Here is a 20819-nt window from a genome sequence, read left to right on the forward strand (position 1 = left end):
GACGCACTGCGTTTCTTATGCTGTCGGGGTCTATAGGGGCCTATAAAGTACACTCTAAAAAAATCTGGTCCCAAAAGAACTCTTGTCAATATTTTGCACCCTAAAAAGTTATTTTAAACACCCCCTAAAAGGGTTCTAGAGAGGTTCTTTTTTGATGCGAAGAGTGCTTCATCGCCCAATTGCCTTTCTAAAGTGCCAGAGGGCGATAGTGCTTGAGGCGAAACCATTCTGCACGAGCGGAAGGAGTTCATGGGATGGCGAAATATATATATATAAATATATATTTTAGAGCGTAGGTGCTGGACCAGTGTCTGGCAAACTCTGAAGAAGACCTTACAATTTCAATTAGAGTGCTTCGTTTCCACTTAAGTCCAGACGCAGACGATGCTACGAGCTAATCGGATTAATCAAGCAGCGTCAAAAATACAAGTCGCTGAACCTTCTATGCTTATGATTGGTTCGTTGATAATATAACACGCACAGAAACGTGACACACACCATGATCGTGCGCTTTTGACGCTGTCTGGGTGGTCGTATCGGCTCGTAGCGTCGGCTGCTTCTGGACTTAAGGTGAAACGAAGTACAGCCTACGCAAAAACCTCGTTTCTTTTCCGGTACGACCTCTTTAACGAGTCATCATAAACTCGGAGACGCAAGGTGTCTGAGGGTACCTATTGTTCTCAACCCTTCAATCTTTACAGTCAGTTGGTTCTCCTACGCTGCTGACGAAACCCCCAAGAAGACAACAACAAGAAAGCTTCGAGAAGTGACTGATTGCTGTCTCCTTCACGCTCGATAGGCTTTCCCCAATGGCTACGCGTAGCAGCTCCGCCGATGCGGCTCTGGGTGGCGGGGGCGCTGACACGGGCGTCCCCGGCGCTGCTCGCGTCTCTTCCCGAGGGCCGACGCCGGTCCTGCGCAGCATCAAGCGCACCGTCATGCAGGAGACAGTCAGCAAATCCGTCACGGAGCGCAAGGCGAGCACCAAGCAGGTCACGGACAAGACTACGGGTACCGAGCAGCGTCACGACTCCCACATCCAAACGAACACCAGCGAAGAAGTCAGCAGCAAGCGACAAGAAGAGACCATCGAGTTGTACGATGGGGTCGTCCACCATGCCGCCGGAGTCGCGACTTCCGAGCCGACGCTCGCCGAACGCGTTGCGGTGCCTCACCAGGTGGAAACCTCCGTTCCGGACCTGACCGGATTCAGCGCGTCCTCCCCTGAGAAAAAGACCAAGCTCCCGGTGACCATCCGTGTGAAGGACGACGAACAGGCGGCCCCCGAGGTCAATGCGGCGGGCACACCCGAAGAGAGTACTTTGCCGACGACCTCCATCCTACGTTCCATGTCTCAGGATGACTCGGAGAAGCGGCCGGGCCACAGGCTCGGCTGGCACCAGGAGGACAAAATCCAACCGTTCAGCCGGTCCCTGCTTCCACCCCCGGTTCCAAGAGAAGCTAAGGACGAGGAAGAAGAGGATGAAGTCGCCGAACCGCCGCCTTCCAGACTCAACATGCGACGCAAAGACTCGATTGCTGTGACCAAGCTTCGCATCATGCGACAGCAAGAACATCCGTCGCTGGAAGAAGATCTGACCGAAGAGGAGTTGAGCCCGACCTCCCCCGATAAGAAACACCCGTCTTTTCTGCCTGCTACGGTCATCAGTATTATCTCCGAACAGGCCGAGGAGGAGTCGGAACTTCCCGTCTCCGCCTTTAACCACAAGCCTGACGTTCCAAGCGAAGAGCAGCCTGTGGCGAGTTCTACGGAGGCGGTTCTTGCAACGAAGGTACCCGAGACGGCGGTTGTCTCACTAGAGGAGCACTCGTCTGAGACTACGCTGGAACAAGCAAAACCTGATTCAGAACAAGGGAAGGAAGAAGTAAAGAATTCCTCCTCGGAGACCCTCCAAACTTCACAGAGGCCGATGCGCGTCGAGGAGATCGATAGTACGACTGATGTGGTGTCATCGAAGACTGAGAAGGTAGCAACGTACGAGAACGCGAGTGTTACTAGCACCGAGGTCAACCAAGTGGTGAAGAAGAAACAGTCCTCGCTCGAGATCGTTGGCCAAGAAGCGGAGCGTTCAGGGCCTCCTGCTCCGTTGGTAGCCACGGTCGTGGAAGACGTTTCAACTCACCTTCAAACGCCCATGGACAAGAAAGGCGCCAAGAAGCCCATGTTTAAGGAAGATTAACGGACCATCCCACCATCTTCCTCAGCGAAGAGAATGTGTTGCTCCGTTCTGTGGTATACGATCAATCTGCACCTCTCTTTTTTCGGTTCAGCGATGTGTAGATGTGTCTTTTCGACGTCGCTGGCCGACGGTGCTCCGACGCGAAGGTAACAATCTCCCTCAAACACCTTTCAGTTCTGCTTTTCCTTTTCTTTTTAGCCTGTGCCCCGTGTATTTTATTGTTCAGGTTCGGCTTTCAATTTTTGAGTCTTGTGGTGCCTCCCGTCGTCTAGCGGGAGTGTCAAGCTGTGAAGGGCATCGGGATCGCTTCAAGTGCGCGCAAACAAAGGAAGGGGGCCAAGCGGCGCTTCGCAGCCGCGAATCGCTCTGACGGCGAGGCCGGAAATTTCTGCAGCTGACGTCGAGTGTCGAGTTTCGAGGAGGATTTGTTGAGTGGATGGGGTGGGGCTTGGCCGCCCCCTTTGGCGGTGCGCCCGCCTAAGCGGCTCCTCGTTCCCGAGGTGCCTGTTTGTTCATCCCTCCGTTTTGGAAGGCGATCCGACCGAGTGGCCCCGACGTGAGGGCTCTTGTCCAAAGGCTAGACACCAGCGCGTCCAGGAAAATGCCGCTTTAAGTTCACTTTCAGAACGAGTTTTTTTCTTCATTTTTGTTTTTACTGGAAAAAGAGCGAGTATAAAAAAAGAGTAAGAAGGAAGGGAAAAAGGTCCGCCATTTCACATGGTGCGTTTTCTGAGAGGTATACCGCGTGTGCAACACCGCACACATAGTTGTGAGTCGTTTTATTTTATAAGTTGCATTCGTTTAAATCTTAGAGGTTCTTGCTGTAGCGGTCTAGCCTCAGTAGGAGACTGTTACCAGTGGGTTATACAGGATTCTCTATTTGGACGTGTGCTCTAAAATTTTATGATGGGCCCTTCATTTCGTATCCGTATTAATGGCTGGATATTAGACGACCCTTTACAATTAAAAGCAAAACTCTGGTATGCTTTAAGAAATCTGTTTAAAGATTAGGTTTTGGTTTGCTAGTCTTTTTGCCCAGTGCGACGCTAATTTTATATCTCTTAAGGATATGATCAGTTTTCATAAAATTATTTTACCACCGAACTAGTAGTGAGTCTATCCATTTACCATCAATGAGTGTGCACCATATATCTATTAAATAAGTGGCAATAATAAAAAAATTCTTTATTAGTAATCCAATGACTGATGCCCCTAGTAGCCGCCTTCGGTTAAACCTGCAACTAGGGCGAAGTTTCGTACACATTCCAAAATATAGGTATGTTCCAAATTATGGTTCATACCAGTAATCTAACACTTGGTTTAGGTAAGATATACTTTGTAACTCGTTTAGCGCAATGAAGATAAATTTGTCTAAGTGGGATTGTTTTAGTTCAGAGAAATAAATAAATACGTTTCAAAGCAAAGCAAAGTTCAGAGAAGCATATCAATTGCATTTCGGCAGACGCGTACGTAAAATGATTCTGTTGTTCTGTCGCGTATTTGGGAAACAGATATGTCAGGGTGACAAATAATATACCGGAAAGTTCGTTTAGAAAATTCTATGAGTTGGGTTTAAAGGAAAACTAAAGTGGTTTTGTACTTGAGAAAAAAAAAAAAAAATAAAACGCTTCAATTGCCTTTATTCGGCCTCCAAGACCACAAATATCGAGATTATTTTTCCCTTTATGCACTGAGGCCACAGAAAATAAATTTGAAAGTACCGCCGAAGCCCCTCCTTTTCGGGGCGTGACATCATACTAAAGCCTAGTTCACATGCAGCGGTTTTGGCCCTAGAGCGGCGCGATTTCTGCCGTCGCGGCGCTCTGGCCAGCACCAGCAATAGGTGAGCGGCGTTTTGCAACTTCCGGTTCCTTAGGAAATTTTGTTCCACTGCTGACAAACCACGACAATGATCTGCATGCCCGAGCAAGCATAATTCTAAAACCTTCAGACTGTAGTTTTCGGAACCATGTTTAGACAGGCTTGTAGATCATCGTCGTTGTTTGTGAACAGCTAAACACATTTTCTTAAAGAACCGGAAGTCGCCAAACGCCGCTCACCTATTCTGCGGCACGAGCGCCGCGACGGCAGAAATCGCGCCGCTTTAGGGCCAAAATCGCTGCATGTGAAACACGCTTTAAAAGCGTGTTTCACATGCAGCGATTTTGGCCCTAAAGGCGTGTTTCACATGCAGCGATTTTGGCCCTAAAGCGGCGCGATTTCTGCCGTCGCGGCGCTCGTGCCGCAGAATTGCTGGTGCTGGCCAGAGCGCCGCGACGGCAGAAATCGCGCCGCTCTAGGGCCAAAACCGCTGCATGTGAACTAGGCTTAAAGGGGCGATGCAACGATTTTTGTATTTTGCGCAAATACCGCTTAGAACGGATCCCTGACGTTAATGACCTCTTAAATACCCGTTCGTTTTTCACCACCCGCAATCGAAGTCGCAGAAAAAAAATAAAGAAAAACGAGCCGAGTTCACCGCCTCAACTCGCAGTCAGAACAAGCGGCCACGTGATCTGGAGCCGATTAAATGCCGCCAATGTTGATCATAGCCATGCGCCGGGGTTGGCAAGGCACAGGACACGCGCTGAGTTCCAGACATTGTTATGGTTCGGCTGTTGTCGTCATTGCAGGGATTGGACACGGGCCACTACCCGAATGCTTCTCGAGCTATCGATTATCACGAGTCCAAATCGAGTGTCCACGCCATGCTCGGGTCCAATCTATGAGCCGCATTCAAATACCGTCACTGGGCGGTACTGCTACCGCCCAGCTACGTCATTAGGTTTTGCGAAGGAGAGGTTGAATGAAAACACTCGGTTTTGTCCTCAAAATTACAGCACAACAAAGGAGTTTCTCGGTCAGTGGCGTCGCGTGCGAATATCCTTGAGTCCCACTAGTGCCAGTAAGCTCGTGTAAAGTGAAAAACATTCCAATTGAATATCGTTGCACCGCCCCTTTAAGAGTTTTCAGAGTCTCCGCTCTAGCGAATCTGCAGCGCCTGTCAAAGCTATGCACGCGCACTCTTGCTATTTCCAAAAATGGTCCGAAAAAGACGTCACGACTGGTGTCAGTGCGAGGAAATATACCTGGCAAGCTCGCGATTGCACGCTCTGCCCACAAGAGCGACACGCGCTTGGCGGCCCAAATATTCCAGTGTGACGTCACGACTGGTCGGAGGGTTTTCGTGTTTTCTCGTGTTTAGTGGCATCTTCGGGGGAAAAAAAACGTGATATTCAGATCAGTAGGATAAAAATAATCCATAAATCACCTCTAGCTCGTTTTTTTTTTTTTTTTTCAATAAGTGTTTTAGCTTCCCTTTTAGCTTACAAGCTGAGTGCGTGGATGCCGGGGTCACACTTCTCATACATCATACAAAAGGGAGCCTGCAAACAGGATTCACCGCAATATCCGTGGTTCGAATGCCGTCTGCCCAAGTTTCCTCCTTGAACTCATTGCCATGCGGCATTCGAAGCACGGATCTCGCGGTGACTCGCGTTTGAATCTGTATGCAGTCTGTCTTTTTTGTGATGTATAAGCAACAAAACCCCGGCGTTAGGGTAATGTTGGGTGGGGCTATAAACCATTGAAGTGGCCCATCAACGACGCTGGCAATTAAAAAAGAAACTACAAGTTAGTTTATTATAACAGCACAAGATTCAGGCAGCTGAGAAAACTGGATCTTTCCGACGGGGAGCACATATGCCTCCTGCGTTGACGCTTTAAACAAACTGTGGCGCCTTTAGTTTGGTTGGTACAAGCTCACCTGATTGGGGGGAGGGGGGGGGGGGGGGGGGGGGGGCTCGCACTATACTTATGGCACGTTCGCCACAAGTAGAGTCGCGAACTCGGTCGTCTGCGAACACGCCAAGCGTTGACTTTGGCAAGTTTCTTGCTTTCATTGTTTACAGAAAGAAAACTACATCTCGTAGACCCTGAGAAAGGAGCGATAAAAATAAAAACAACTGACGAACACAACAGGGTTTACAAGATGTCGATTAATTACCAGCTCGGCTGCGCTCTATCACATGCTCAGTGCCCAGGTACCGATTTTTTGGGCTCGTTTTAAAGTGGGAGATCCGCTTGCTGCACCACCCTATACATGCGTCTCGAATTACGTTTCAGTATCAGTGCGAATTGCCGTTTTCAAGGCTGTAAGAGCGAAACTAGTGTTGATACTGTGACTTTAATGTAGATTTCTTTGCATGCCACATGCTTGACCCATGTATATTCGGGGACGACTTCCCGTGGCATTGCAATCAAAGATGCGGGAACGCGTGCTGTTACCCACCTGTAGTGCCGATTAAAGCGAATGAAAGCTGTGCGCGCGAATTCTTTCTCCCTTCGAAAATGTCACAATACCTTGTTCCCGAGCGTACATCTTTACAGAGCTTACCATCCGGGCTATAAATGCCGAGTCGCTGGGCCGTGGGCGCAAGCGCGGCGTCCAATATAAAGCAGAAGAAAGCTAGTGCGCATGCTCAGGAGTCAGGGCATGTTCCACAGGAGACAAGGATGGCAGTACGCGGCAAGTAGTGGAGTGGTCGATAGCTCTCTCTTGCGAAGGCTCTAAAAACAGCGTCCCAGAACGCGCTGAAAGATTCAACAGAAAAGCAAATATACCCATTGAAAGTGTGCAGCATGGATGTACGTACTTGTACAAAGGTAAGAATCGTGAGTGGGGTACCCGTCAAACTTCCGCTACTATCTACGTTAAAGTGAGACAAAAGAGTAGAGGAGTTCATGCTCCTGGCTTACCAGGTGTCTTAAAAACCAACGGTCACAATAAAAATATAAGAAAAAGCAGCAGAAAAATAGGGAGGAAGCCGTCTGGTCGAAATAGAAAAAAAAAATATATATATATATATATACACATATATATATACATCCCCAGCAATACAAATGGAAAATGACAATCTCAAACGCAGGCTCTTGTGAAGAGAGGGGCTGCGCATAAAACAATAGTTTGGCTTTTTACAGCACTCTTGGTATCGGTGTTGTTCCTGGAGCTTCGTGACTATATGTATTTCTGGCGTTTTTGAACTACAATATGTCCGAGGGTTTCTGAAAAAAAAACAGTCTTGCAAAAATCGCAGCCCTCTACTGTGTCATGGCGTCAGCATAAACAAACGTGGCGGCGCCAATGGAACAGAACAGACACTGATCTATACTAGTGCCACTAAATCAGCGCAGCTCATTTAGTGGCTCTATTCTATACTAGGGTTGTAGTTGAAGACTACAGACAATGTCATACTAGGCTTTTTTGTGTGCGTGTGTCTCCAGTGATTGAAAAACTAAATTTGCCCATAATTTGCTCCCTTCTGGCCCCCTCTTTTTGAATTAACTGCAACCTCTCGTCTACTATTTACATTTTTTGCCGCTGTGCACAATACCCTGATGCTGACGCTTGTTCTTTTTTTAATCGACGTTTGCAAACAGGACACAATAGTTGGCTAGTTTGATTTATCTAGCTGCACAGATTCGTTTCGATACATATCACAATAAGACACAAGATAATTTTAAATTCACCTTTAAAAGGGGGAAAAACGCGAAAATAAGTTTTTATAGACTTGAGCGTGTTGGTAATCTACATTGTATTGAAACGAAAGAAACACACAAGAGGACGAAACAGACGACACAGCTTTCGACTTGCAACTACAGATTTACTGGGGCGGCTCGCCGCTCAGAGCTCGACTTGGGGAGGCGATGGGGAAAGGGGGGAGGGGGATGAGGGGAGGTGTAAGAAACACAGGGAGACCGTTGCGGGGGCGAACACAGCGGGCGGTCGGGAGTCTGGTCCACGGCGTGGTCTGGTCCGTGTCGCCTCTCTCGTAGATGACACCTCGCGTCGCTTCGTGCCGTCGGGGGCGCGGCGGAGAGCGGGGGGAGGGGGAGGGGGGGGGTCATCGGAATTCCTCGGGGAAGGCGCAAGACGGACCGGAGCACCAGAGGGTCAGGCGAAAACAGAAGGCGAGAAGAAGTAAGAACAGAGGGCGGCTTTCCGGGGTTGTTTTTGTTTGCCACTGTTTTCCCCAAACCTTTAAGGTCTAGTGCCGCGTGTGCTGGGGGGCTCCCCTCCCTCGCAGGAAGCTAATCTCTCTCTCCGAGAGGGAAAGGGAAGGACTCGAAAGGTTTGTTGTCGCTGACTTGATACTTACGGATTCTATTATTTCTCTTCCGAATCGAGATCGGTGTCCACCTATGATTTTTGTTTGGGTGAAATGGGGTGTGCAAGAGGAGCATTTTTTTTGCGTGGACAACAACCGGATGCACGGAATCTTCGGGCGGGCTCGTGATCTCCCTCGCGTGTTCACGGAGACGGTCGTTGATACATCGGCCCGTTTGACCTATATACTCCGCTCCGCACGAAAGAGGGATCGTGTACACTTTCTCTCGAGCGCAGGGGCGGAAGCACTGGGCGTGTTTTTTAGTGCAGGAGGGCGGAGGTTCGGGATTGTTGACGCGCTTGCACATTCCACCCAATTTGAATTTGCAGGTGAAAAGGACCCTGGTGTCAAATTTGCGTGCAAGCGCACTCAAACGATGGGACGTGTTGTGCACGTAGGGAATGCAAGCAGGGCGGGAGGAGAAGGATCTGGGTGGGGAATTGCGGGGGCGGCTCCCGGACTGCACGATCAACTTTTTTATGTTGTTTTCAATCAGATCCGCGGGGTATCCTGCCCCCTGAAGCCTAGCCGTTTGGCGCGAGAGACTCTCCTTGGTAAGGTGGGGACAGGACTTTTTACAGGAGGAGGAGAGAAGAGATTTAACAATGCCGGATTTTACTGTTTTCGAATGATGGCTAGCGAAAGGAAGGACAGGTTTTTGAGAGCGCTGTTGGAAGGACCAGCACAGGCCGTGGGAGGAAAGGGTGAGGCGGAGATCCAGAAATTGGAGCCCCTCCTGGCTAGCATCCTCTTTTGTGAAGGAAAGACCCCCAGCGTTGGCAGCGAAGGCATGCAGGACAGAGACGTCCGACGTGGATGATGGGTGAACGACGAGGTAATCGTCCACGAACCTGAATATCCTGCATCCAGAACCGGAGCGAGCAAGATCCTCCTGCACCGCACGATCCACGAAGAAGAGAAAGATCTCACTAAGGATCGGTGCGAGGCAGGAGCCAATGCACACTCCAGACCTCTGGATGAAGATCTCCCCCTCGTGCTCGACGAGGGAGGATCTCAGGTAGAGCCGGAGGAGGTCGAGAAAGCCTCCGGTGGGTATACCGGACGCGTTCTGAAAGCTCGTCACCCCATGCATCTCAATCGCCTCGGACACAGAGTTTAGAAGAATTTTGAGGTCGAGGTTGTAGTACATGTCCTCAATGTCCAGTGAGAACAGGTTGAGGTCATGATCGGCATGCTTCGTTGTAAGGTAATCAATTACCTCAAGAGAGTCTCTCACGCGGTAGGGGTGAGGAAGATCAATAGAGGAGAGATGCCTTTGAAGGTAGAGGGCGAGCGGCTTCTGCCAGCATCCCCTCTCGGAGACGATGCTGCGAAGGGGAATGTCTGGCTTGTGCGTCTTCGCCGAGAAGAAGATAGTCAGATACTGTTTGGAGGGAGAAGAGATCAAATTTTTTAGGGAGGGGAGGTTTAAAGAGGAGCATAGAGACTTTGCCTCAGAGCGGAGGGCCCCCGACGGACGCCTCTTGAGGGGGACAAAGTTCTTTTTCAGGGCCAAGTCCGCTTTCTTGGAGAAGTCGCCCCGACCGATTACCACGAATCGACCCTCCTTGTCTGCCTCGAGCAGCACAAGGTCTGACTGGCGGAGCTCGCTTACCACGCGTGACACCCCCGAGCCAGCCGGTGTCGTCACGGCACCGTGGTGGCAGATGACTCCCGTCGCCGCCGCAACAAAGTCCTGTCGGTCGGGCTCCGTGATCCTTGCCGCAATCTCGTACACGGACGCCAGTTGGTCGACCCTCGACGACGGGGCGGGGGGCGCAAATTTGGGTCCTTTTGACAAGAGGGTGGTGGCCTCGGTTGAGAGGTTGGAGCCCGATAGGTTGATCGGAGGCTCCAGGGCCACAGCCCGTCGGGATGAGGCGCTCATCAGGACGCCGTGGAGCACGCGTCGCCACGACGACTCGAGGAGGCGCTCCGAAGAATCCCGCAGGAAGATGAATGCCGGGTTATTGGGGTAGTTTGCGCCGAAGCAACCGGTCATGAGAGGACGGAGCTCGGCGTTCATCACCAGGATTTCTTTGGAGATTTCTTTCCGTGTGATCTGCATGGCCCTGTAACTTGACGACCAGCTGGAGGGCTCAAATCCCAGCAGGCGATGAACGGAAGGATGATTAATGTTCTTTCGTACGCAGACACCCAGAGCCCGAAGATGAAGGCGAAGGAAGCTCATCTTTGAGATGAAGACGGCAGCACGGAAAAAGGTTGAAGGGTCAAACTCCGAGTGACTGAGTCGCTTGGCAGCAGGACAAAACATGACATGAAGCTCGCAGTGGTGATAATTATATACTTGAGCGTGTTGGTAATCTACATTGAATTGAAACGAAAGAAACACACAAGAGGACGAAACAGACGACACAGCTTTCGACTTGCAACTACAGATTTACTGGGGCGGCTCGCCGCTCAGAGCTCGACTTGGGGAGGCGATGGGGAAAGGGGGGAGGGGGATGAGGGGAGGTGTAAGAAACACAGGGAGACCGTTGCGGGGGCGAACACAGCGGGCGGTCGGGAGTCTGGTCCACGGCGTGGTCTGGTCCGTGTCGCCTCTCTCGTAGATGACACCTCGCGTCGCTTCGTGCCGTCGGGGGCGCGGCGGAGAGCGGGGGGAGGGGGAGGGGGGGGGTCATCGGAATTCCTCGGGGAAGGCGCAAGACGGACCGGAGCACCAGAGGGTCAGGCGAAAACAGAAGGCGAGAAGAAGTAAGAACAGAGGGCGGCTTTCCGGGGTTGTTTTTGTTTGCCACTGTTTTCCCCAAACCTTTAAGGTCTAGTGCCGCGTGTGCTGGGGGGCTCCCCTCCCTCGCAGGAAGCTAATCTCTCTCTCCGAGAGGGAAAGGGAAGGACTCGAAAGGTTTGTTGTCGCTGACTTGATACTTACGGATTCTATTATTTCTCTTCCGAATCGAGATCGGTGTCCACCTATGATTTTTGTTTGGGTGAAATGGGGTGTGCAAGAGGAGCATTTTTTTTGCGTGGACAACAACCGGATGCACGGAATCTTCGGGCGGGCTCGTGATCTCCCTCGCGTGTTCACGGAGACGGTCGTTGATACATCGGCCCGTTTGACCTATATACTCCGCTCCGCACGAAAGAGGGATCGTGTACACTTTCTCTCGAGCGCAGGGGCGGAAGCACTGGGCGTGTTTTTTAGTGCAGGAGGGCGGAGGTTCGGGATTGTTGACGCGCTTGCACATTCCACCCAATTTGAATTTGCAGGTGAAAAGGACCCTGGTGTCAAATTTGCGTGCAAGCGCACTCAAACGATGGGACGTGTTGTGCACGTAGGGAATGCAAGCAGGGCGGGAGGAGAAGGATCTGGGTGGGGAATTGCGGGGGCGGCTCCCGGACTGCACGATCAACTTTTTGATGTTGTTTTCAATCAGATCCGCGGGGTATCCTGCCCCCTGAAGCCTAGCCGTTTGGCGCGAGAGACTCTCCTTGGTAAGGTGGGGACAGGACTTTTTACAGGAGGAGGAGAGAAGAGATTTAACAATGCCGGATTTTACTGTTTTCGAATGATGGCTAGCGAAAGGAAGGACAGGTTTTTGAGAGCGCTGTTGGAAGGACCAGCACAGGCCGTGGGAGGAAGGTGTGAGGCGGAGATCCAGAAATTGGAGCCCCTCCTGGCTAGCATCCTCTTTTGTGAAGGAAAGACCCCCAGCGTTGGCAGCGAAGGCATGCAGGACAGAGACGTCCGACATGGATGATGGGTGAACGACGAGGTAATCGTCCACGAACCTGAATATCCTGCATCCAGAACCGGAGCGAGCAAGATCCTCCTGCACCGCACGATCCACGAAGAAGAGAAAGATCTCACTAAGGATCGGTGCGAGGCAGGAGCCAATGCACACTCCAGACCTCTGGATGAAGATCTCCCCCTCGTACTCGACGAGGGAGGATCTCAGGTAGAGCCGGAGGAGGTCGAGAAAGCCTCCGGTGGGTATACCGGACGCGTTCTGAAAGCTCGTCACCCCATGCATCTCAATCGCCTCGGACACAGAGTTTAGAAGAATTTTGAGGTCGAGGTTGTAGTACATGTGCTCAATGTCCAGTGAGAACAGGTTGAGGTCATGATCGGCATGCTTCGTTGTAAGGTAATCAATTACCTCAAGAGAGTCTCTCACGCGGTAGGGGTGAGGAAGATTCCGCGAGGGAGATCACGAGCTCGCCCGAAGATTCCGTGCATCCGGTTGTTGTCCACGCAAAAAAATGTTCCTCTTGCACACCCCATTTCACCCAAACAAAAATCATAGGTGGACACCGATCTCGATTCGGAAGAGAAATAATAGAATCCGTAAGTATCAAGTCAGCGACAACAAACCTTTCGAGTCCTTCCCTTTCCCTCTCGGAGAGAGAGATTAGCTTCCTGCGAGGGAGGGGAGCCCCCCAGCACACGCGGCACTAGACCTTAAAGGTTTGGGGAAAACAGTGGCAAACAAAAACAACCCCGGAAAGCCGCCCTCTGTTCTTACTTCTTCTCGCCTTCTGTTTTCGCCTGACCCTCTGGTGCTCCGGTCCGTCTTGCGCCTTCCCCGAGGAATTCCGATGACCCCCCCCCTCCCCCTCCCCCCGCTCTCCGCCGCGCCCCCGACGGCACGAAGCGACGCGAGGTGTCATCTACGAGAGAGGCGACACGGACCAGACCACGCCGTGGACCAGACTCCCGACCGCCCGCTGTGTTCGCCCCCGCAACGGTCTCCCTGTGTTTCTTACACCTCCCCTCATCCCCCTCCCCCCTTTCCCCATCGCCTCCCCAAGTCGAGCTCTGAGCGGCGAGCCGCCCCAGTAAATCTGTAGTTGCAAGTCGAAAGCTGTGTCGTCTGTTTCGTCCTCTTGTGTGTTTCTTTCGTTTCAATTCAATAAGTTTTTGGTAGGCAGAATGTAAAAGGAACCTTCTGGGGCAGTCCAAGGGTGGTAGCAGATGTCTCGCCAGGAGACATAACTTTTCGAGGGTCCTGAAGAAGCTGTTTGTGGGCGAGACGTCAGGGGCCATCATGTCGCTTCCATATACGGTCCCTTTCAAGTTGCCATAGCCGAGTTGTACCGCTTCCTTCGACCGTTTTTCTGAAGCCCATGCCTTACTTCTAAAGCCTCAAATAAAACTACTTTTCGGAGTAACAATACTTTAGCCATCTTGGGGCTTCCTGATATCGCATCTAAATCCTAGGCAGTCGCATTTTTAAATCGATACTGTCACTCGCAGTGCACTGTAAGATAAAAAAAAAATTGTTCGACATGAACGATGGCCTAGGCATGGCGTGCTCCCTGACCACAGGTTCGGTAATGACTGCGGCGACGTTCACGAGCGCGTGCCTACGCCGCGTCCTCGCCGTCATATCCGATGCCGCCGTCATCGTTGGCGTTGCGTGGTTGGCGACGCCGCCTGCCCACGCATGGCAACGCATGGCGTGCCCGAAGAGCACATGCAGTTGCACCCCGGAAAGACAATGAGGGCTGTGCCGACAGCGTTGCCCACGCGCCCCCCGCTCGCTCGTTTGTTTGATCGTTTATCTGTTGATGCGTGTCTCTGTTTAGTTTCGTATTTATTCGCTTTTTATATGTTTGCGTCAGTAGGCCTCTTAGCCGCATATTAGGAAGGAGGATATAATGGATCAGTGACGATTCGGTAGTACGTGCTGCCCTTCGGGCGTGACGGAATGCCCGGAGATTCGCGGGTAATTACGCTCGAAACCAGGGTTGAGAATAAAAAGGGACACGAATTATATCGTGATTTAGGTCATGATTTAAATATTGACTTAAATGAGACATTTTTTAAAATAAAAGTTTAAATCACGCCTTTTCACAAGAACAATCCCGTTTTCTTTTCCTTTTCACTTATTGTTTGTGTACTATTTTATGCTTTCTATGGTGCATTTATTTTCTGTTTAAATCAAAGAATCACGAATCAAAAATTATTTCTAACGAGCAAAAAGCAGTGCTCTTCTGAGCAGATCGAAGCGCTATAAGCTTTATTTCTAGAAAAAGAATAACTGTTGGTTACACATCACTTATACTTGACTGTCACTTGAAGTACTATTGCAACAAAATCAGAACGCCTGATAAAAAAACAACGAAAACTAGACAACTAATGTCCTATTGCCATTAAGAACGCGAAAGAAAACGCAAATAAATATTTTTAAATAAAATAATCCAGCTGTTTTTGTTCTAAATGGTGGGCATTACAACTAATAGAAAGTTGTTAATTAGTGACTATGCAATTAATGAGAAGGTGCCAGCGACCTGGACAAGAATAGAGACAATACTCCCTAGAGAAAATGAACAAGGGGACAAAGGATAAACACAAATATTGAACTACGGCTAGGCGAAAGCGAGCTGGACCTAGTAATTATAATGTACTTGAAATTTACAGCAATTGTTTCTTTCAGAGTATTATCAGTGATCGCCCATACTTATCAATAAAGCCATGTTCAAAATATACATCAAGTGGTAAGAAATCCCTCTTTTATAGCTTCAGTGATTTAAATCAAATTAATCTGATTTAGATCAAACAGATCTGACTTATATCAACTAAATCTAATTTACTTGATTTTAAGAAAAAAATAAAATTTTTCCACCCTGCTCAAAAAACTACAAATGTTTGTGCACTGCTTCATTTTTGTAAATCGTTTTCACCTGTCAGTCGCCATGATTAATTGTGAGGTATTTGGTAGAGGTGTAGAGATGCACGTATCTTTCTTTCCCGTCGCAAGAAAAAGTATAATTTGAAAAGGACGTACTTTTCCATACGGTCTCTATTTTTTTTATCGCTACACTTTTTTCAGAAATTATAGTTGCAAGACTTCTATTGATTGGGTATTTCGTGTATTGAGTGCAGGTGGTTTGTTTTGTGTATATAATGCAAAAAAAACTTTTTTGTTATTATGCTAAACTAGCTCTTTAAAAACATCTCTAGTATAAATCTTTAAGGGAACCAGTCGATCATATAGTAAGTATGCACGTAATAATGCCATTACGCGTGTCCCGATTCTTAAAAGCAAACAAAAACAACTGAATCTATACATCGTTTTTTTTCTTGTGTTTTTTTTCTGAACGGCCACGATGTTGAATTATGACGTAGCTGAGCTCGGGCAGTCGTAGCTATGCTTAAAATATTTACTTTATGTCGCCCAACCCAGCTACACCATAATTCAACATGGCGACCGTCACACGAACACGGTCTATAATTGACCCGCACTGCACGGCCCTCCAAACGACGTCTATACTTGCGCCAAAGTGAAAACGAAGCCATTCGCGGTCGACGCTCACGGCGAGTTCACCGACGAAACACAATGACTGGCTCACGGCCCGCCTGCGACTCCTTCGTTCGTCGCACGTCAAATAAGCCGTGATCGATGGATAGCTTGATTCACCGCGCCGAGCCTCCGCCTTTTCGCCCTTAATATACGCTTTCCACACGTTCGTCCGTCGTCCAAAGTCCCGTATATAGCCGAAGCCAGAAAGCCAATGGAGCGTGGGAAAGTGGACTGCAGGCGCCCGTCTGCTCTCGTCCAGGAAGGCGGCCTCCGTGCGTGATGCCTGGATTTGAGAGTGTATTTCCAACTGCTCGATTGGGGTCACGTGGTAGCCAACGTTGGGAACAATCGGACAGCGGCAACAGCGTATCATCGTGGTTTTCGTCGTGTTAAAGGTACGCGTCCTATCATTGCTGAACCAATCGTAAACAGAAGAAGGCTTAGTGACTTCTGTTTCTCACACCGCTTGACGTGACGGAGCTCGTCTTCCTTTTGCGTATCCGATCACCAACTAAACCAATCAGGCACAAAAAAGAAGAAAACGCGCAGGATTGTGGCACTTTTGTACGGATACTCATTTCAAGTAGTAATTCAATTACTTGTAATAAAATACTTTTGGGAGTAATTTTGATCGTTCGAGTACTTTTATTAGGAAGTCATCGGTAGAGTGAACTGTTACTTATAGAAGTATTAAAATTACCTTTGAACGATACTATTTCGTCGATCTTTTTTAATGGCTTCCTACGTTTCTACAAGTTTCTCACCGGGGAATTCTCCAACCAGGCGTCTCCGACGGGGGACGGTTTACCAAAATCGCTGGATTAAGATGACGAGTAGATTATAATTCGGCGATCCTAAATCCAATGGCGGACAGTACAAAAGAATCGTCTCGGAACCGGCAGAACAATGTTTTCGTTTGGAAAATCCGAAGTAATCGGAAAGGTAACGGTTATATGTTTTTTTTAGTATACGTCCAATTACTTTCAATCTCAAGTATTCGAGTAATCTATCGAATACTTTTATTTAAGCTAGGGTAATGGTAATTGTAATCGATTACTTTTGTCACGTAACGTGTACTAGACTGATCGCGCGGGGGCATTCGCTGTGCGCGATCGGTTTAGCCCGTAATAGAGAGAGAACAATTTTGCACGTTTTATCTCTGGTACGAACTGCTCGTGCACGAGTCTCACGCGGTAGTACGTGGGCAGTTCGCACGGGAGGGCCCATCGTATACCGTATCGGATTTGCAAACACGGTTCCCTAAAACTCTGTAAATAGCGAACGCACAAAGGTGAAAGCGCCGTGACGATTCACTTTTGGCACTGCTTGATTGGTGTTCCATTTGATCGTAGCATCGGCCGCGGTTGGACTTATAGTGCAGCAGAGGAGCGCAAATTCGTCTGCTTCTTTTGCAAGGGTTGTGGTGACATCAGAAGGGCGCCGAGTTTTGGTCGGCTTTAATTGATGGATAGCGGGTAGACCTCAAAGCGAGCTGCAATGAGGTCTACCCCCTATCCTTCGATCAGAGCTAATCAGAGCCCGACGTTCTGACGTCACCTCAACCCTTGCAAAAGAAGCAGACGGAGTTGCGCTCCGCATAGTAGGTATACGCGCCGAGAAGCCGCGCAATCTCGCAATCTCGTCTGCTCCTCTCCTTCAGCCTCGCTCCTCCTCTGCATTCGCTATCCTCCTCGCCACGCGACAACGCAGGCGCGCGCACACGCCCTTGTTGGGCGCGGGAGGCGTCTGCCATTAAAATTGCAAAAAGTTCCGCACGATTTGAGTTGCTCCATCTCTCAAATCAAGACTCTCGCATAGAAGGCGGGCGACGGCGCGTGCGAACGGGACATCTGCAGCAACCGCCGCGGGAAATGAGACGCCCTAGCAAGAGCTCAGAGTACAGTGGCTGACAGTGACGCAGATCGGACCGATGACAAAGATCTAACCAGGAGCGGTTCGGGAGGTGGGCGAAGGGAGAGGGGAACCGAAAAGACGCTGAGCGGTCAATAATAGCGGCAATGATTGACTGATAGATTGATCGAGATGATCAGGAGTGACGGGCATATGTGTTTTGACGTTGATTTATTTGCTGCGAGAAGCGCGCCGTAGGTTGGCCGTACTTCGCGTCAGTCTGTTACGGACTGCAGCGGAAGGCGGTAAGGGCGAACCCCTCACTTTTTTCGCGTCGCCCGTGCGAACGCTCGTGCGACGGGCGCACCGGGCAAAGTTACACCCCCTCGCGCTCCTGGTGTTCACGGCAATTTGTGCTTCGCTGTGACCTGTGTTTGGCTTGAATGCCAGACTTCCGTCTGCAACTTTTGGAAGCGGAAAGGCAGTCTCTGAATTCCAGATTTGTAGTCGTTCTGGCCGATCTTGTTTTTATGCGCATTGTTTGGGTATGATACTCACCGTAAAATCGTCGCTAATGCAAACATCGTTCAGCCTTTCCACTCTCGTGAAGAAGGAAGACCAGCGGAGATGTACTCGATACACTGTGTGCTTCTTCTTAGCAGTCGTTTGTTTTTCGCGCTATTTCCTACGATGAATTCCCACCAACGCGCCCAACTATCCATTCTTCTATTATAGCTGGAAAGGTTGCCGTCATCTACGAGCGACGGTGAAAACCATACTGGTTGTGTGCTTTGCTGCCGTCGCTTATAGATGGCGGTAGCTGTCCAGGTAGGTTTGTGTCGACATACACGGACACGATCCTGTAAAAAAAAACAACAAAAAAACACGACGTTTGGGGGGCAGACCGCTTTTTGTGTAAAGACAAAGCTGAGTATTCCTAGATATTCGTATCCTCTCTTTCCTTGCCCCGTGCGACGTTTTACAGCGATGAATGTTGTGGGCTCTTCCCCCACTCGAAATCATACAGGGCGTTGCAAGGCGTCCTTCGTTGATATTTATCACGTGACACTATAACTTAAAAAAAGTCACGTGACTTCATCATTTCATTTACTTGTTCTTATTATGGGCGAGGCATCAGGTTATGGGGGGATATAATACAGCAGTGGTCACGTCACGACGTCACGTGACTCCGATGTCACATGATACCATGACGCCGTCTGACGTCGCAATCGTGTGACATCGTGAGCCACGTCCCCCCGTGATATATCAGGGTCACGTGACTGTGAGGTCACGTGGTATCACGAGGACACGTGACGTCGTTAGGTAACGATATTTTGTGACGTCATGTGATATCAAGACGCTAGTCATGTGACCTCATGAGCTCACGTTACGTCATGCACACACGCATAGCGTGTTCCCAGCTTATTCGCAATCCTCTTTTGTGTTCCCGGTCTTCGTCAGCGTCATCATGCTTGCATACATTCTTTTTAAAGTAAAGGCAAAATACTTTCTTTATAGTAATCGAGTAATTAAATTGAATACTTTTTAACCGAGAGTAATTGTAATTGTAATATATTACTTCTTTTCTTTTGAGCAACTGCACAAGGGGGGGGGGGGGGGGGCGAACTTTTTGCGTCGCTACTCACGGCAAAGCGGCTGACGCGGGGCTCGGTTAGCTAGGTTGACTGAGAAATCTTGGCTGGGTGCTCGATATGTACTTCGCTCATTTTAGAGCGTTTCAGAAGGTGCAGGCCTTCTGCAATGGCCCTCATTTCACATATTAGGGTACGCACCGATGAGAGGCTTTTACTTTTTAACGAACCGAACAAAAATTAAATTTATAACGTTCAGTTCCATCCCCCAGGGGGAACATCACACGGTTACGTGAAAGACGACAGCGTGAAAGGTACCACTGAAGGGTTTACCCATTATAAGTGTATGAACAGCTGTTAATAACTTAATAAGTATATTAACAGAACAGTCGGAGACGCGTTCTAGGCTGTGCGCTTACACCGCGCCGCGCTGAAACAACAGAGGCGCCGTGACATGCCGGGAAAGCGAAAACAAACCACAGGGATGGATTTCTCGCGAACCCCGGGCTCGATGAAGTCGATCAGCACCGTGGTCGGAGCCCGGGTCGAAACCGGCCGCCGCTTCATTATTCATGGCCGACACACGAGACGCGCCCCGAGATGCGACAACGTTCGTCACTCTCGGCACGAGCAGCACGGCAGCTCACCGTTGTCGCGTGCACGAGCGTCGCGATGACGTGATGGCAACGGGCCGCGTTCTGTCTACCCCGCACCGTGCTTCGCGATGACCAGCACGATGCGAGACGGATAGATGCACTCTATGCAGTCACCTACGCCTACAGCGACCGTGGTTGTTCGTGACGTCTGACCATAAGCCTGCGTGCGACTACAATCAGAGTTTCATCTCACCGGCGGAGAAAGTAAATCAATTTTCGACGGACGTAATACGAGGAGTGCTCTCGCGCAGAGGCGCTTTTTGGATGTGGGGCGCGTAAAGCAGTTTAGTTAACACATTTTGCGTAAAATGGCTCGTTCGGTAACGCACTTTCCGTATCGGAAGGGTGTCATACAACGATTGATCGGACACAAACACCGGGTTCGATGCGCTCATTCAATCAGTCGCGACCCGAGTTCCAGCGTTGACGCATCACGAATGTGCAATCAGTTAATTATCATGTAGTGCTCTTTCGTTACAATTAGTGCGCTACAGAAAACTGCTAGGAGTCAGAAACTTAAAATATATATACTTTTTTTTTAATAAAGGTAATCGGGTCAACGCACGAGGGCAAGGATGTAGCAGTATTCGTTGAAAAAACGACGAACTACGACGACGACGGACCTCCTATCCCGCCTATGTATATATAGGCGGGATAGGAGGTGTGGGTGTGTTACGAGCACTGACACTTCGCTGGAGCACCTTTCGTGGACGCGTTACATATGAAACGACAGCGACGCCCCCTTAAGGTTCCACTTAAAACAGGCGGTCGCTCGACGAGATCTGTAGCAGACATGGGTGCACAAAAATGCACCTTTCAGCATTTGCCGCCCTCAACGGGCGAGCGGTAACCTATAATGGTGGATATTCAATACCAGGAAGCTTGTAGCACAAAAACCGTGCGGTACGATCAGTGATGTACGATCTCTAGCACCCTAAACAAAGACATCGGCACCACGTTTTTGTTGTTTCCACACGCGCTGCTTCGTTTTTTGCCATATAAACCTGGACTGGGCCGAAACACTTCCTCGTACTGCGATCACCTCTCACCATTTTGTTTTTTCTCATATATGAAGTGTAAA

General features: G+C 49.6%; 1 protein-coding gene across 1 annotated transcript; it reads left to right on the top strand.

The window, feature by feature from the left end:
- The first annotated feature begins 809 nt into the window (after window positions 1-809).
- On the top strand, window positions 810-2803 carry LOC120850427. Its single transcript, XM_040222906.3, has one exon. It carries the CDS (start codon window positions 810-812, stop codon window positions 2199-2201), a length of 1392 nt encoding a protein of 463 aa, XP_040078840.1. The 3' UTR covers window positions 2202-2803.
- Window positions 2804-20819: the final 18016 nt, after the last annotated feature.

Source organism: Ixodes scapularis, unplaced genomic scaffold (genome assembly GCF_016920785.2).
Source record: "Ixodes scapularis isolate PalLabHiFi unplaced genomic scaffold, ASM1692078v2 PGA_scaffold5__190_contigs__length_132052651, whole genome shotgun sequence".
Lineage (NCBI taxonomy): Eukaryota > Metazoa > Arthropoda > Arachnida > Ixodida > Ixodidae > Ixodes > Ixodes scapularis.